This window comes from Antrostomus carolinensis, unplaced genomic scaffold (genome assembly GCF_000700745.2).
Source record: "Antrostomus carolinensis isolate BGI_N321 unplaced genomic scaffold, ASM70074v2 scaffold5993, whole genome shotgun sequence".
In the NCBI taxonomy this organism is placed as follows: Eukaryota; Metazoa; Chordata; class Aves; order Caprimulgiformes; family Caprimulgidae; genus Antrostomus; species Antrostomus carolinensis.
Genome location: NW_010303068.1, coordinates 32,736 through 51,089, shown reverse-complemented (window position 1 = coordinate 51,089; position 18,354 = coordinate 32,736). Strand labels below are relative to the sequence as shown.

At 38.4% G+C, this 18,354-nt stretch overlaps 1 protein-coding gene across 1 annotated transcript in view; it reads right to left on the bottom strand.

Moving 5' to 3' along the window:
- Positions 1-18,354, bottom strand: part of LOC104521845 (contactin associated protein family member 5) — a 97,018-nt gene that overhangs the window by 50,237 nt on the left and 28,427 nt on the right. The window contains exon 4 of the mRNA XM_010163963.1: positions 4,129-4,285. Within this exon, the coding sequence (XP_010162265.1) occupies positions 4,129-4,285 (157 nt within the window). The remainder of the gene's footprint in view (positions 1-4,128; positions 4,286-18,354) is intronic.

Here is an 18,354-nt window from a genome sequence, read left to right as displayed (position 1 = left end):
GAGCCAACAAAATCTGTCAAATGTGGGCTTGTCAGTGGCTGGATTTCTCTGCCCTGCTCTCCTCAGCCCTTCCAGTTTTAGTGTCCTGGCTCTGGCACAGCTTTGAACAAATACAGCTCATCCAAAGAGGACTTTATTCGCTTCCACGGGGCTTTGTTCCTCCTCAAGCAAAACTGAATATAATCAATATATCTCTGTGAGCCAAAATGGGCCTGACAATAGAAATACATCCCCTTATTACCCTCCCCCCCCCAAAAAAAAAAAAAACCCAAAACCCAAACCACCCCAAACTTCTTTTCATGTCCTGTGGTTTCCTTGTTGCTTGCAGTAAAGAGGTGAATGTATGTTACTTTGGAAATGAGAAGACTCAAAAGCTTAGTTCCCCAGTGAAGAAGGCTGTTCTGGAAGATAAAAGGATACTCCTGTAATTTGAATAATGAGACTGGAGAACAGAAATAAAAGATGGCCAATCAGCTTCTGGTTAGAAACAACACTGTCCACCACAGTCTGCTGAGATACTTGGACTTCCTGTACAAAATGACTTCCAGAGATGTTATTCTTCCTGTACAAACTAAAAGCTGTTCTCCAGATTCACAAGGTTTCCAGGTAAATGCTATCAGTAGGGAGTAAGTTTGATTTGATGACTGGCTTCAGTCAAGTGTTTGCATTTGGAGTGTAAAATGCATTCCAGACAGAGAGACCAATGTAGCAAATGGACTTCAGGACAGTCATGAGCCAACACGACATGAAAGAGGTTTTTCCCATTTAAATGAAAGGACTCGTGAGCAGCAAGACTCATTGCCAAGGCACGAGAATTTTGCTTGAGATTAAAGACAACCTGGAAGAGGTATTTAAGGATCCAAAGGATCTCTAGCATAGACTGAAGATAACACAACCCTGTCTGCATTTCAGAAATGCTTTATTAATTAGTTTAACATCTTCCCCCAATAACGCATCCTTCTGTTTGAAATAGGGCCTATCTTTCAAAAGACAATCGCTTTGAAGGCAAGTGCTTGAAGCTATGGCAAATCCATCTCATCTATACATAGCCTGTGTCAACAGTTAACTATTCTCAGTGTTGGGGAAGGGGAAGAGAGAGAAAGAAAACATTTTCTGGACTAGATTTAGCTTCAGATTGCAGCCACTAGATTTCTGTAAATATTCCTGTCTACTAGCAAGAGTGTTCAACAGTCAGGAATCTCTCTTTTTTGGAGGCATGCATAAACAGACAAATAATGTTTAAAATCTTTCCAGATCCCTTGCTTGGGTCAGGGTGACAACTTGTGCTTTTGCTCCCTCAACAGAGGTCTTCTCCCATTCTCCAGCAAATACCATGAAAAAGCTCTATTCTGCAGTGACAGAATTAGATGTCATCATACTGCAGAGTTTGGAAGCATGGTCAGGAGATGGATGGAAAAGATACTTTTCACTAGAATGCTTTAATAAAAAGAAAGGTGAAAAATACAAAGGCCTTCCCCATACAGCATGCAACCAATTATATTCTTGTTCATCTGGCCAGCATAACTCCAGGGGGACTAACTTGGTGCCACATCAAGTAAGAGCCCAGAGACAGCAGCTGGCTCAGGTGTCTGCTTAGATATCATTTAAAAGTCAGCATGCCTAGAAGTGCATATTGTTTTCTGCCAAACACATGGCTCAGGACTCTTTTCAGGTCTGTTTTATCTTGTTTTCTGCCTTACTGCTCTGAGAAAGTAGTAGCTTCTGCACCCAACACTTAGCCTAGGGAAACCAAATCAAAGCAAAATCTTAAGCCTGTCTCCTCTTTAGAACGATGCACTAGTTATTCTGGTGAGTTTCTACCTTAGAGATGTAGTGAACAGCCTGATTTATCTAAAAGGAGCGAAAATTATTTTCTGGTTTTCCACTCTGCAGCACTCATTTTATTTCACGCTAAGGCAAATAAATGCATCTACTGCTGTCCTGCTCCTTTCAGTATAATGTATAGCAGGTTAAAGTCACAGTTCAGATCTCAGCAGGTTTCAGATTCAAATGCTCATTATATATCAGGGGGGTCAGTGTTCTAGCAGAGAAACACAAAAGTAATCTTCAAAAGGCATGAAATTTTTTATGTTTAGAAACTCTTTGTAAAGGTCAGGGGGGGTTTAGCTTTTAAAAGGCAAGCTGCAATTTAGAATACCACCGAAAACCAAATTTCAAATTGATTAAAAACCAACCCAAAACACCTGAACCCCCAAACCAACAAACAGTAGGTAGTTTAGCTGAGGAAACTTCTATGCATATCCTGTTATTATAATGAAATCAGGAGAAACAAGTAGCTCTGTGAGCTGCCAAGCTAATGAAGCATGATTTCCAACATCTCTCTCCCATGAGGGTTTTCCAAAATCTAATAAAAGTGTAAGCTTCCTCAACTTCCTTCTTGTGGGTTTTAATTGGCTTTTTCCCCTCAGTCTGGCATAAATTTTCATAGAATGTGTAATTTCTAATACTTTTGAGATTTCTCATTCTCTGTTAAAAATGTTTTAAATGTGTCTGCTTCTTCAAAATCATTTCGGGGTGGGGGGTGGGAGGTGGGAATGGAGATAAATACCCAGAGCATAACTCATTTAGGTCTCATTTCCTTAGGAGACTCAGCTGAAACATAATAAAAATGCATTTAGCTCTCACCTAGCATTAGTTTGCATAATCTAGTGATGCACTGTCCTACAATCTCAGACTACAACCCCAATGGTCTGCCAGTGTAATACACCCTGCTCTGTTTGAGCAGCAGTTTACCAAAAAGTGAAATGTGGATTATGAACAGAGCCATACACTAGTAAAAACAGATGCTTTTGATGCTCATGTGCAAAACTCACCAAAGTGCTTCTAATAACCAAACGGTAAAGAAGAGGTAGATTAACATGCACAGACAGGTCTTTCTATACAAATCACATTCACAAACCAACAGTTTCATAAAGAAATTCCCAAAGAAATCCCCTAACAACCATGATTTTTGAAAGTGAATGGTGATGCCAGGGACATAAAGATTCCAAGCAAATAATCACATTGTCTGGAAATCAAACAACCGAAAAAGCCCAACATTTACAGTGACAAGTCATTTCTAAATTGTTTATCAAGACCCCTTACAGTTCCTTTCAACTCATTATCTTTTAAGTGAAGGTTTCACAGGGATAATTTGGACACTATTTCAAACACAGTAGCCTATTGCAGCAAGACATTTCTTATCTGCTTCAATTATTTGTAATTTCTGAACTACTAGAGGTTAAAATATCTCTTTTAGAGAAAGGGCAGCACCTCCTATCAGTGAGAGGTCCAGAAGAGAGAGAGAGAGGGTAAAGCAGAGTTTTCACATGTGTTTCCAGTGTTTCAAATTGTACTTTCAACAACACTCATCTGGTATTCCTGTTCCCTCCAACACAAGTATGGAATCAATTGGAAAGTTCACCAACTAGGTCTCAGCTGTTGGAGAGTCTCTGAAGGTGCAGAGAATGGGAGAAGGTTATGAGGTGGCCTTCGCAAATTCATGAGGCATTGGGGTACAACTAAGGTCCAAACCCAAGGAAGGCTTTGAATGGTCATGCTTCTAAAACTTCCTATGGAGACTGAACCAAAACCTACAGAAGCCAAAGGAAGTCTTTCCATTGACTTTAAAAAGGTTGGGATCCAGTGTAAAAGAAGATAATGCACATATACTGTTTCTTAAGAAAAGTACAAGTCTCTCTTGATAGCATGGATTTCTTGTTCTTTAGCCTTCTGTACCTGAATTTTACTGTCTATGCCAGAATTTTCTGCTCTGATGTATACCTATGCACCAATTTCCTAGAGCCTTTATTCATCCAATGTTCCAATGGGATCAATGGAAATTTTTAAACAAATGAAACTACTAGATTTGGTATTCAACAACACTGATTTTTTGAAGACAACTCATCCCAACAACCTGCTTCAACCAGATATCTAGTCTTTGGTTCAAATAAGAAATTTAAGATTAAATCAGAAGTCCAAATTCTAGTTTGACTTTCACTCTCATTTGATCATATTCAAGCCATTCAAGCTTCCTGAGCTGTGAATCTGGAAAAGATTAAGCCTTCTTGCCCTCCTTCATATCCCCAGCTCTCACACAGATACTATTATACATGTTAAAATTATTACCATTCTTCTCTATCTGCGTCACAGTTGCAAAAATATCTCATATCCAAGCAACTTTCTTCCAGTCCACATGCACACTGTTGAATGCCTGGAATTGATCCTCCCCAGTAAAGATGCTTTTCATTGGCACGGCCAACCCACCAAGCAAATGGCATTCCATCTGGATGAAAGGGAAAGGTGTTAGGGGGGGAGGGGAGGGGGGCAGAGGGAGGAAGAGAAAAGAGAAAAAGAGAGAGAAATTGGATAAGCAAATTGGATTCTCCTGAGAATGAAAAAGAGAATGGAGGTGAACATGTAAAATAATACTGAAAAGATAAGATGCAAACAACAGAGGAAGTAATAAACATAAACTTTGCCCAAGTTCCATTTTATGGAATATACATTGAGAAAGAAAGAGCTCTATGTTAAAAGCATTTGGTTTGAGGAGCAGATGTTCTCCCCATAGGGCACACGCACCATTAATCCATAAGAACTTCGACACATTTCAGGTGCAAATACTTTTGACATACAAACCCAACACCACTGCCTGCACCAGCTGTATCCAGTGTTTGTGTGATGCTAGCGAGGAGGTCTGATCACTGAAAGAGTCTGAAAACAATTTTGACTTCATGCCAGCCATCTTGAACCACCCAGTACTGGCCTCTAGCAGAGCCTACCCGTTATGAAGACTACAGCTTTTAAATCAGGATTTTTTTATTTTACATTAATAGTCATATAATAAAAAGCAAAAATCTTCAGAAATAACACACAAACTGACCTATTACTATGGGTTTAATACAGTTCCTCTTAAAATTAAGACCAAAACTTGTATCAGTTTCTAAGGGAGCAAGACGGGATTTTAATGTGCTCTCCAAGGGAAGAATTTGCAAATGCAAAGCTCCATAAGATATTAAAACAACCTAGATTAAGGATTCAGGTAGGAGATAAGTGGGGAAAAAGATTTCCCTACTTTGTAATTAATTTGTCTCTATGAAGTTATTTTCTAACTACAGGACCTCTCAGATCTATGTATTTATATGAACCAAGATATTTTTTGTTTAAATTCCATAATCCGTCATACAGGTATTAAATATTAATAGTCAGATATAGTAAGTAGATTCAGATGTAATGAAATCCATGGATTAACATTTTGCTAAGATTGGCTTTGTCTTCCAGCTCAGATAATTTTCATTGACTTCTTAATCCTTAAATCAGTAAATGTAATCGGTTACACAAACAGGTAGATAGCAAAATTTAGCAAAATTGATATATCAAGACTTTTTGATCAAAGGAGCGTGGAAAAATAAACTGCACTGCTAATGTAAAAAAATGTATCAACTTATTCTTCTGCTTTACTAACATTATTATTTGAGAGCATTCCTCATTACACAAAGCAAGAAAGTCTAAAACATGAAATGCAATCAAGGTTAACTGTCAAGTGTAAGGGACTAATTAAAATGAGTTTTAGGATCACTTGACAAAATTAATTCATATTTGTTTTCCTTCTAAGCTTAGACTGCTGAACTGTAAATTCATGAAAAAAGGAAAATAAGAATAGGAAGAGTAACTCCATTCTCATGATACCAACAATTAAGACATGACGAGTTTGACCAATACCCAGTGGCACTCATTAGAAAAACACAACTCAAGAACATCTAAAGATTCATCTTACAAAAATGTGCATACTCATTTAGGTTTCATATTATTGTAAACACATTTATGTTTTTTTCTTTTCTTTTCAGCTGATTTTCTTGCAGAAGTTGATTGCTGTGGCCAGTGAAACAGATCTGTACTGTATTATTGGGGAATTACTTGGTAAAGCTTGGAATAGTAATGCTAATTGAATAAAAGCGTGATTTGTCTAGGACTTGAAATAGATATTATACAGAAGTGTTTAATCTAATTTTAAAAGTGCCCATTCTGGAAAAAAATATTTAGATAAAGATAAATCCTTCAGGCCATCAGCAAATAATGTTATTCATTAATCAAATTCCACTTGTGTCAGATTCTTTTGGCAGAAATCATTATATACTTAAACACAACAGTGAAATAAGCAATTATTCACAGGAATTAAGAATGAGTAGTTTTCTGATGTCTTTTTCAGATCTGTTGTTATTTGTTTTATCCTGCAATACCAAGCAAACACACATTCAAATTTCTATAGACTGGGGAAGTGGTAGAAGCACCACAGTTTGAGTCATTTATGATTCAATTAAATACCGTGCTAAAAATAGAGTATTCAACATTATAAGGAACAATCTTAGATTGTCAAGGGAACACACTATAAAAAACAGTGTCTTTCCAAAAATTCTATTTATTAGGCAGAGTTCTGCCATCCTTTACTCAAGGTGAGTAAATTTTTGTCCCTAACTAGTCCCTTAGAAATGAACTGCAGTATTAAAGAAAATTATGCCCTGATTCTTCAAAACTCTTTTCCACATGCTTAATTTTTAACAAATAAGAAATCACAGTTATTCAGCAAAGCTCTTAAATCTAATGTAGTTCAACAGCATTCAAAGTGTTTAGGCATTGCTGAAACATATATTGTATGTCATATACCTGTAATGCTGAAGTAATGCAATATTTTACTAGCAATGCTAATCAAATCTATCCCTGAGATTTTCCCAGAAAGTTTACACCTTTATACCTTGGCAGAGCTGGAGGGTGCCTTGCCCTGAGATTGAGTTTGGCCAACAGGTGTTGATTAAGATTCTTTCTTCTAAGCCTGTAGATTTGTTGCAATAGCTTCACTTTTGTAATCATGGTATTAACATTTTTTCAAAGCATTACCAATTCTCCACCATCTTAAAATGAATTCATTTCCTTTCTGTGGTGAAGCCACAAACTAAGTCAATGACATTAATCAAGGAGTTAACATGGCCCTATAAGCTAATGGTGACATAGGACAGTGGAATTCCACTTCAAAATTTCTAAGCTAAGAAGTCAATTTAATAAGTGCTACTAGTTCTTCATTCTGTTCTTACATTGTATGTAGTAACACATTATTTAGTCAAAAAGGTAGTCAAAAGCCTACTGCACAAATAAAAGTGTTATTTTTCATGCTTTTTTGTCTACTTAGAATGGAAAAAAATGTGCTATAATAAATTCATTAAGGTTGTCTTAGAACTCTGTGCTATGGTTCTAAAGAAAAATAAGTGTGAAAAAAATCCCAAACCAAGCAAAGCAAACAAGCCTCAAGTAAAAGAATAGAGAACAGGTTCTTTCAAGTGATTTAATCCTGTACTGCTCAAGCTGCCTTTGGAAAGTTTTAATTTTGACAACAATATCCTCAAAAGAGGGAAAAACATTTCATTCCTGCAGAGAACAATAAACCTTTCTGTGGTGATGCTGTGTGAAAGCCTCTACAAACAGCTGTGATATTTACATCACTGTTTTTACCATAATTTAATATGGTATTGAATACAAGTACTGAGCAGGCAGATAGCATTTTGTATCAAACCAAGTGCTACTATTTGTTCACACTGCCAGGCACAGGCCACAAAAATTAAGGTTAGCACAAGTCTTCTGAAAGGGAAGAATAAGAGTTCTCATCTTTAGTTGATCGTGTTGAAGCTTCCCTCTACCTGTCTCCATAGGCTGGTCCTTTGCAGTCTATTGAACAGCTACTGCACGCATGTGTCTGAATAGCCAAGTAAGACTTTGGAAAGCCTGGCATATACCATACTGAAACACATGCACAGGATCTCAGTTTTACTCTATCCAGCAAGGCACAGACATTAAGCTCCTTTCAGATGTCAGCTCTTCAGCAGATCTCCAGTACCTGCTCTATCAATGTGCTTAACTAAATTGTTCATTGTTAGTTCTCTGTATGAAATCTGTTTCAGAAGCAGAAGCAAGGCTGGCACAGACTGTGCAGTTCACAAGCACAGAGGCTGAGGACTCTGAAGAGAATAGTAGACACACGGAGGTTGTTTCCAATGATCCTTAGAAGGAGATGCATATTAAGATCAAATTCACCTGCAATGCGTATCTTGCTCTTCTAGTGACAAGAATGGCTGAACATATATTCGGTGTCCCTCTACCAGCTTATAAGAAAATGTCTCTCCTCTTAAATCTCCCTTGTACTGACAGTTCTCTCATTTAGAAGGCATTGACATTGCTAGCAGTACAAGTTATTTTAAAGGTTTTAGGCTTGCTTATGTTTTAAACGGCAGATTTTTTTTTCAAAAATTAATTGTATAGGCACTCAGAAGCTGGAGGAGGGGGAGAAGCAGCATATTTCAACAGCATTTAGGACTGAATCACTATGTATATAAATCCCAAGTAACTTCTTTGGTCTCAGTTTACCTTTATATGGGCAGAAAGATTTTGCATTGGCTTTTATTTTTCTATATCATGAGTTAAAATAAAGCCATGCATTTTTAAAAGTATTATATTCAAAATATTTGTCAAAGTTTATCGGCATCATTTTCCAGGTTGTTCTTGTTGCAAGAAACAAAAATCTAATGTTGTGAATATAACAAGATAAACTGGATCCCTTGTTAAATTCTTATGCTGTATAAACCTAAAGTCTGACCCAGTAATTACATAACCCTAGCACAGGTAAGGCTTTTAGGGTATGCAGTTACTGAAACAGGTCAGTTAAAGGTCTTTTCCATCACCACAGCAACTCAATTTATACCACTGAAACTGTATCGCATTGAAACAACATTCTCTTCGAAGTCTTCATGTTCAGTTTTTTCTCCAAAATCATAGAACCATAGAATCATAGAATGGTTTGGGTAGGAAGGGGCCTTAAAGATCATCTAGTTCCAACCTCCCTGCCATAAGCAGGGACACCTTCCACTAGACCAGGTTGCTCAAAGCCTCATCCAGCCTGGCCTTGAACACTTCCAGGGAGGAGGCATCCACAGTTTCTCTGGGCAACCTCTTCCGGTGTCTCACCACCCTCACAGTAAATAATTTCTTCCTAAAATCCAATCTAAATCTATCCTTTTCTAGTTTATAGCCATTACCCCTTGTTCTATCACTACCTGCCCTTGTATCAAACTGAGTTAAGCAGAACTGAATTTGTTAAATCGTACATCTATATATCTTACTGATGAAAAAATAGATTTGTTTACATCTCTGTTGTTTTCTCTTAAAAGGAAAGATTCTCGTATCAAGAAATGGTGAAAACTAGGAAAATATTGATTGTAGATTTGCATAAAGCAACCAAGGCCAATTCTTTGCTACCACACTCAAAAACTTAAAATATCTCTTTGCACTAATCGCTTCAGCAATATCAAATCCTGAAAATGGGCCAACTGATACATTGATACTAAGTGAAAAAAAACAGTTAGCAGATTTTATATATATAATGCATATATCTGTACATAGACAAACACACATGCATATGAGGCAATTTCAGCCTGAATAACTGAATTCAGAGGCCAATGCAAAGTACCAACTATTATCTCAGTTAAACCATTTTTAAAAGATTCTTGAAAAAATGGAAAAAGGCGTAAGAGATCAAGAACAAGGGAAAACTGTGACTCAGTACTTTTTGTAAGAGTCTACCAAGGTGTTGCTTTCCTATGCTTGATTTTTTCCATTGCAACATTTTTCTAGCCTTTTTTATCAGAATTCTAAACATTAAATTTAAGTAAAGCCAAATTCCTTCTCTTCAGTCTTTTCAGGAGGAAAAAAAATACACTTCTGATAAATCAAAAGAAAAGTGTTTATAATAATTCTGGACAAAATTATGGACATATCGGAGAATTACTCCATATCTAGTGGATAACACAAAATTAATATATTCTTAGAAGCTGTTTTTTCAGCGAAGAGGTCTTTGATGTTAATGACTCAGAATCTATACTGGTTGAAAAGACAGCTCACACCTCTGGGAGAATGCACTAATAACACAAAGTGAGGTGAACTCAGGCTGTGCTGCATTAACCAGTATATGCTATCCATTCTTTGAAGCTGATACTTAGATTTAACAGTAAAAAAACTTGCTCTTTGGTTTACTGCCCCCAGTGAGGGTCTTGTGGCTCTGTCCCAGCCAGAGGGGAGCCTTTCTTGTCCTTTGAGGTGGCAGGATCTCTGCACTTCACAAACAAACAAAACCCTGTTTTTAACTCAAGATTAGGTTATTTTGAAAAAAAATGAATATAGGTAATGTGGACCAGGGGAAAAAATGAGAATCCCCAATGACACAGTTCCTTTGAACATTATCCACTGAGTGAGCGACCGAGTCATCCAGTTGTTTTTGTACCATACTACTCTGCTTCCATGTGGACACAAACTTGTTTTATGCCTGGCTCTTCTCTTTTCAGTGCAGCCATAATAACCATCTAACATTTCCTCCCTTTTACTCAAAACCTTCCCTAAAGCAATTGTGCAATTCAGTTTTATTGTCCTTTTTCTTTCTTAAAACTGTAACCTAGATATCACTGCCCTAATTTTCAGAGATGACAAATGTGACTGAAATCACAGCTGGTCAAACACTGCAGCAAGACAGACGCCATCCTGTACTGAGTAGCAATGCTGCAGGTCATTGTTACTGAGATTCACACTGAATTTGATTTCCGTTTCTGGTCAGATCCTGTAACCCTTATTCAGAGAAGTTATCAGAAAGTGAAGTAGTCCTGATAACACCAGTGGACCTACTTCTTGGGCAAAGGTTACTTAGTAACAAAGTCTGCCCCTTATTTTAAAATTATTTTGTTAAGTGTGGTTAGGAAAAGGGAAAGAAATGCAGTACTTTGCTGACATTTTCTTTCTCGTTTTTCAGCTTTGCTGCCAAGGTGCATTGCTTTCATACAGAGTCCCAGGCTGAAGTAATTGATTAAAAAAGCAAAGAAACAAACCATGCAGCAGCGTTTGTCTGCATCTCTTTATCGTAAGCAGAGAAACTGCATCTCCCTCTGGAGCAGCTGTTATCACAGTGTGCTCTGTTCTTCCTGGAGTTGTTCAGATATTCTTACAGATGAGAATGGGCAGAAAGAAGGTAAATAAACACAGACCTTTGCTTCTTCTAGATTTAACAGGAGGCTAATGAGCAGAACTGCTGAGCTGCAATGACAGAGTTGTGCCATCACAAACTAACAGCACTTCAGTAAAAGCAAAATCATCATCAACCCTTTGAGAGACAGATTTGAGGATGGGCATAAGGATTTCAGGCCCAAACACTTTTATATGCTGAGGAAGACTAAATCTACATCCAAACTAAATTATTATGCCTCATGAATGTTTCTGCCAAAGGCCAAAGAAGGCTGAAAATATTATGAATACTTGTATTCTCCTCTACAAGTTCAGGCTGGGTTGTTTTCTCAATAAATTTCTGGCCAAGTGAGAAGTTTCCTGAAAGATGCAAGTGGGACTCCAGCCAGCAACAGAAACTATGGGAACAGCTGAAGGCATATAGGTTAGGAAGAAAAAGCACCAACAACAAACCAACCCAAAAGCAAAAATGCAGAGAAGATTACAGCTTTTAGGGACAAATGTCAAAACAGAGGAAATACCAGCTTTTAATCCTCAGCAGTTTTTCTGAAGATGGACTGGACATCCTACCCCGTTGAAACAAAAAATTTACCTTATTTCCTGTCTCCTGCATTCCAGCTCAGCTTCACTTCAAACCTGTCCTTCTTGCTTTCAACTCCTTTTCCTCTTCCTCACTCCCCTTTTCCCTTACCATTTTCTCCGTTTAGCCTAATTCCTCCAGGTAAATTCAGATAACAAGCCCTGCACTGCCTTAACAGATAGGTTTATGACACTGATGCATGTCCTGCCATAGCCGTACTGTGTGCTGGGACCAGAAAACCATCAGTGGCCTGGATTCAATTGCAAGTGAACAATGACCATGGATAAACCACAGGTGGCTGTAGCATGACCGTGCCTAGGCCAGAGGAGCAGGTCTTGCTCAGTAGATGTCTGGACGTTTTTTTCCTGTGTGATAAGTATAGCCAGTAAGAATAATGGCAATAAGATTATGTTATCACGTTTCCTTCACACTGCTCAGTCAGCTCCCATATGTTCACTGTCATCTTTCACCAGCACCATCTCACCCATTTCTACTGGAAGGCCACCTCCTGTGGAAGCTCAATATGGTGCCCAATGGTCTTTCATTCTTAATCAGTTCTTCTGCATAGATATAAAAATAGTTAGGGAGAGTAAATAGTGCTGAATTAATGGATTAATAAACAGAAGATAAACCAGATCATGTCATTCCAGTTCTTGTGAGAATGCCACGAGTACTGAAGGATCACACAAGATTGTCTTCAGGTTCTCTGCATCTACAGATGACCAATGATCCTCAGTGGCACTCTAGGATGTGAGGAAGACAACAAAGGCGACATTCGCAGTCACCCTGTATGCAGCTAGTAACACAGCCCGGTCTCTCAACATCCTACTGAAGTCTTACCCATTTTATCTTACGAGCTCACTGGTTGAGGTGGCCTGGTTTTAGATCACCATACACCATGAAGACTATAGGAAAACATGGAAGACATGAATGGGTTTTTAAGTTCAGACAGATCACAAGCTCTTCTTCAGAGCTTTCTTTTTAAAGTGTTTTATAATGGATGAGAAAGGGCTACAGGGTAAGGAGAGACTACTGAAGGCCATAGAAGTAGTTTATCACAGCAGTTTTTTTGTTCCTAAATGCTGTTTAAGTTTTCATATAGGAAAGCAATTTCAGAGCCTAGAAACAACATCACAGAGGACAGAAGGGAATAGTTGAAGCATTAAAGACTACGAATGGTGCATCAAACCATAAATCAATCATTTCACCACAAGAAAACTTAGTATTCAACTATTTCATGGAAATGTTGAAATGAGATGACAACTTTTGTAGAACTGTAAAAACTACATTACAAGCAACTGTCCCAGGAAAGACTGCCAGGAAGAAACACTTTGCAGCATATTAATTCACTATTATTTTCCAGGGAAGACCAGATCCAACAACTGGTATAAATGCATCTGGCTCCAGCAAAATCAGGGTAGTCACAATGATTTGCACTCACTGAGCATCAAGCTGTTTACAGGAGGACAAAATGGTTAAGGCTGGAGGGAACCTCTGGAGAATGTCTAGTCCAGCCCTCCACTTCAAGTTCTTCTGAAACAGATTTGGGTTATAAGAATTGTAAGAATTCCTCAGATAAACTCTGTGGCTATCACTGGGACAGGTAAAAGCACCATCTGCAGGTATGCAATGACTGAAATAAAGGCCTGAAGGATCTATTTTAAAGGGGGTAAAAAAGGAAAATTAATTATGTATTTGATTAATTTACTCTTGAAAGATCCACTACAGCAGCTAAAGCTCTTGGGATAGGCCATGGATGAAGAGTAACAGAGGAATCCTGCCTACAGCACTTTGCACCTCGTGCACTCAACATGGTGCAATGGTGAAGCTGTACAGCAAAGCCCTCAGCTCTGCACAGCTCCCAGTCTCATGTACTCTCATCTGTCTACCAGCCTGAGCCCTTCATCAAGAAAGTCCAGAAAAACCCAGGTCTACAGCCTGGCCTAATGGTAGTCTGGAAGCCAGGGCATAACTCAGAGCAGGTTGCTCAAGCTGTGGACACAAATCGGTTGGAGTAAAGTTAGGTGGAATTAATAAAAGGTTTAATCCAATTCTTGCAGGAATCCATGGAAGGTTTGCTGGATCATGCCCACAGCAAAAAGCAATTTGATAGACTAGAAAAAGAAAATAGATAAAATGGGGACATTTGGGACATTTAATAGGAGACTGGATAAGTTACAGAAAAACATGCTGTGGAAAGCAATCTTTGCTTGGTCCTTTGAGAGAAACTACATACACTAATAACAGTTCTCCCCTGCTTTATTTCAAAAAGTGTCTGAGTAAAAATGGAATCACCTTACTCAACAGGACTGTTTCCAGTATATGCAGTTTTATCTACAAGCATTAATAATGAGAAAAGTATCCTTATTATTACTTTTTTTTCCCTCCTGCTCACATTGCACCAATACAGTCACTAGTGACTGAAATGGACTGTCTTCTGATTTGACTACCCTCCATAAAAGACAGATTAATTTTGTTCCCACCGTATTCGCGATGGCAGCTTCCAAGAATAATAAAAACTAAATTTGGGTATAGAGAACCTTTATTAGCAATATTGATTCATGTAGCAATGAGAACACACCTTATCTTTCAGCTCTCAGGTTAATACAGCATGGCTGACAGGTAGAGAATAACATCTATTTACACAAAGTAAATCTGATCAGAAAGTCATTGGGACAATGTCATTTCCACAGAGTGCCTTTTTGAAGTGTAACCACTAACTTCTTCCTGTAAGTGGCTGATAACTACTGAATTTCATGGCTTAGATTGACCTTAAAGAAATCAGAAAATATCATCAGTAAATATGCTGAATTTCTGAACTGGAATAAAAATAGAAAAACAGTCTCAATAGAAAATAAATTAGAAGAGGTAATAACATATTGTTAATCACTTTAAAACTGCAATCCCTAATTAAATAAATGACGGGATTTTCTTAAAAGTGGTGATAGCACTCAGATATTATTGGGATGGTGTTTCTGTTTTAAAAATAATCCTTTGAAAAATGAGATGTGAACATCTCAAGCTCCTTGTAAAATTAATTGGGCAAATGAGCATCTTCAGTAAGCCGGAAATCCAGTATCATTCCCCAAGCAGCTTTATATAAAAAGCCAGAGGTTGGGGAGTGGGGGGGTGTTTTTGTTTTGGTGGGGTTTTTTGCTTGTTTTTTTAAACAAAAAAACCCAGTATATTTAAATTTATGCTAAACATCTGAAAAAGTCCCTGTGCAGAGCATGCAATATATTTGCTGTACTCAAAAAGACAAGCATTGTAAACTACCAAAAAAATGAAACCAACACCCAGAAAATAATTTAGAGAATAATCCAGGCACAGTTCTGAGTCTTATACTAATTATGAGCCAACAAGGCAGCTTGGACAAGCAGAGTAAAAACCATGCTCTTGGCCTCTCCTCCTATTCTTCTGTCACATCCCTATTGAACTGAAATCTCACTGGGCCAACTGAACTGTATCGTTTATTTTTTGCTACCAAAATGTGTTAGTCGGCAAAAGACGACACTCAGTTGTACTTACTCTGATCATAACAGCACCCATCTGGACGTCCAGCATAGCGATGGATAAGTCCAGTTTTAAGCATTTTATCAAAAAACCTCATCAAACTGCATCCCAGTATCTCTGAGAGGATACAAGCATTACTGCAACTCATTAAACTTCTTTATAGTCCGATATGTTACAACACATTACAGAGCAATGGTAAATAAATAACTGCTGATTTGGCACTGCTTTCAACTGCTGAGCAATTCTGCTTTCCTCAATGTTACAATTAATGTCAGCAGTTAATGCCTTAAGTGGTGGAATTGGAAACTCGACTACAATAAACAAATGCAGTCAAGTTTCAACTTAAGGATATACCCAAACTGCAGCATGACGTTGGTTCAGCTGTCCCCATCTCAGGCTGCAATTACAGTTCTGTTGGTCAGAGCAGCAGGGGCATCATTTGTCATCCTGAGGCAGGCTGGAGTGCTGTGAAATTGGGCACTTTGGAAAAATGCAGCTGTAGCAGAACATATGGCAAGACCATGAAATGAACTGGCTCCAAGCCAGCATGTAAGAAGAAAAACAAGAGAATATAAATGAAAAAAATCATAGAATACTGTACTCAGAAGATGCTCCTATTGATATATCCTGACCAGCTTTAAAGGTCAGGATGACAACAATCTGTCTTCTCTGTGGAACAGCTTAATCAATTTGCAGCTCTTTTTTCTTCACCCTGTTAGTAATGAGTTTACATCATTCAACTAGATCTTCTATTTAGTTTTTGCTATTTAATTGGTCTCATATTCCTGTATCTCTCTCTACACAACTGTAGCAAACAGAAGGCTATATACATGGGTGTGTATATATGTTCATGCACAGACTGTACTGGATAGAATATGAACTGCTCAGCTATGCTCTGTAGCTCTACTGTCAGTAACGGAGATTATTATTCAGCTCAAGAGACAGTTTTCTGCTCCTGGAGCAGAAGGAAGAACTCAGCTGTAGCTTTACCACTGCAGTGAATACTGGAATGGGCAGAGGCTGCAGAAGAACAACAAACCATGCAATCACGAGAAGCCACGAGACCTTCCTCTTTTTCCAAACACTGAACAGAACTGCATGGAGACAGAGACTCCTTCCCCCACCGCACACGTACACACACACTGCAGAAATGCGGCTGGGCTCTTCAGTGGCTCTAGGAACTGTACCAACACATGCTCCGTATCAAAGAAGCAACCACAAAGCTTAGCAGTTTTTCAGACACAGCACTTCCTGCCCTCTGGGCAAGATCAGGGCATCTTATCTCAACCCAGCAGAAGATGACCTGGCCTCATTCATTGATTACTTGGCACTACTGGAGCATAGCTCTTAACTTGAGAGAGCTCCAGTGCCACAGCACTTGTGAGGACCACATAGGCTGCAATGAGCATATCAAATACATTTTTTCATTTTCTTCCCTCCCATGGAATATACAGTCAGTGAGGTTACAGCCCTTATTTTAAGAGTAATTAATCTTGTGTAAATTTCATCTAATTTTCAACGCTTAACTGAGATGGCTACATCTATGTGCCTCCTGTATTTAATGGCAGGAGAAAGAACTACCATCAGAGCCAACCTACAAGCTTCATGAAGAATCAAGATCCTTACATAATGTAATTTTCTATCATGCTGATCACAGCTGATGAAAGACAAACCTTCCTTGTGGGCTGCATCAAGGCTATGAATGAAAGTCCCACAAGATCACCACATACATCACCAATTTCCCTTCCAACAGTAAGGCTCCTTAATTGAATGTACCTTCCTTAAGACAAGTATAACCTACTACAAATCCTGTTTGCTACAGGTTTGGAGAAATGTAGGCATCTCCCTCAAGTAGGGATGCTTGGGTGGAAACAATGCAACTGAAGCATGTGAGTCTCTGGCATAGGATTTTGGAAAGGTATACATTAAAGTTCTCCAACAGCTACACAAAAAGTAACTGGGCCCAGTCACTTCCATTTAACTGTCTACATAATTTGCCTGCTTTGTTTTCAAGACGTGGAGCCCCCGGGGGCCAGGGGTCAGAGGATATGAAGTCTTGGACAAGATCAGACCCAAGACTCATATTTCAGAGCCAGTGCCAGATCAGACTAAATGGGAACCCCTGAGAGGCAAACTACGTTTAAAAATACATGACAGCTTCTCCCTCCAAACTCTTCTCTCTGTACATGTGCCTATATGCATATGTACACCTCCATAATGGAAGCTTTACCACTCAGATCTGCATTAAGGAATTAATAAATATAAGTTACAAATTTACAGCTGTAATGGACTCCTAAGGATTATGCTTTTTCCTCACATCTGAAGAGAAGAACAAATGCAAAGGCAAACATTACCCTGATGTATGCTTCATTAAAGAACAGACTGCAGAAACAATCAGCAATATGCAAGCTCTTGTAAAGAAAAGTGACTTTTACCACTCGCCCCCCCCTCAGCCTTGATCTTAGTATTGCTTTTTTTTTTTCTCCCTTCAGCCTCAGATAACTGACATTTAGTAATGTTGACACTGTGCTGTGTGTTTTCTTGCACCCACATGCAACTGGTCAAGACAAAGTGCAGATGCCCAGAGATTCAGGTAAGATGTAAGTGTATTATGCTCTAAAATCAGAGATACAGAAAACTGATGTGTGTAAAGGAAGGAACCCTCTAATACAGCAAGAAATGTATTTGTTTGAATTCGGTTTTCTTTTCTCTTTTACATTGTGAGTAAAGGTTTTAACTGTACAGCTTTACTTTTAAATAAAATACATAAATGACTCAAAAACAGCTGGCCTACTTAACACTACTATGTAAACATCTGTTCACATTCATGCATGCAAATAAGTACACCAGCTAGCAAGTCTCTTAGGCTCAGATTAGTCTTTATCAAGTCCTCCCAGAAACAACTGTGGTGGTGGCCATTGACGATATGAAGAGAGAGAAAAAGGAATTCTTAAGCTTTTTTTTGAAGAATTGATCCTTGGAGAAAAGATGGATGATGGAGAATTCAAAAAAACTCAAATCCCATGCTTTCTATTTTTCAGTGTGTTTGCTTTAATGGAAGTTTTCTTTCCTGCCTCTTTGTGTCAGTTTCCTACTTCATCACATATTTTATCAGCTTGTTATATAAATGGACATTGCGTCAAAATTTTATTCCCCTTTATTCAAACCATCTTTTGAAAGTGCCAGGGATCCCAGGCCTGCTCCTGATGAAC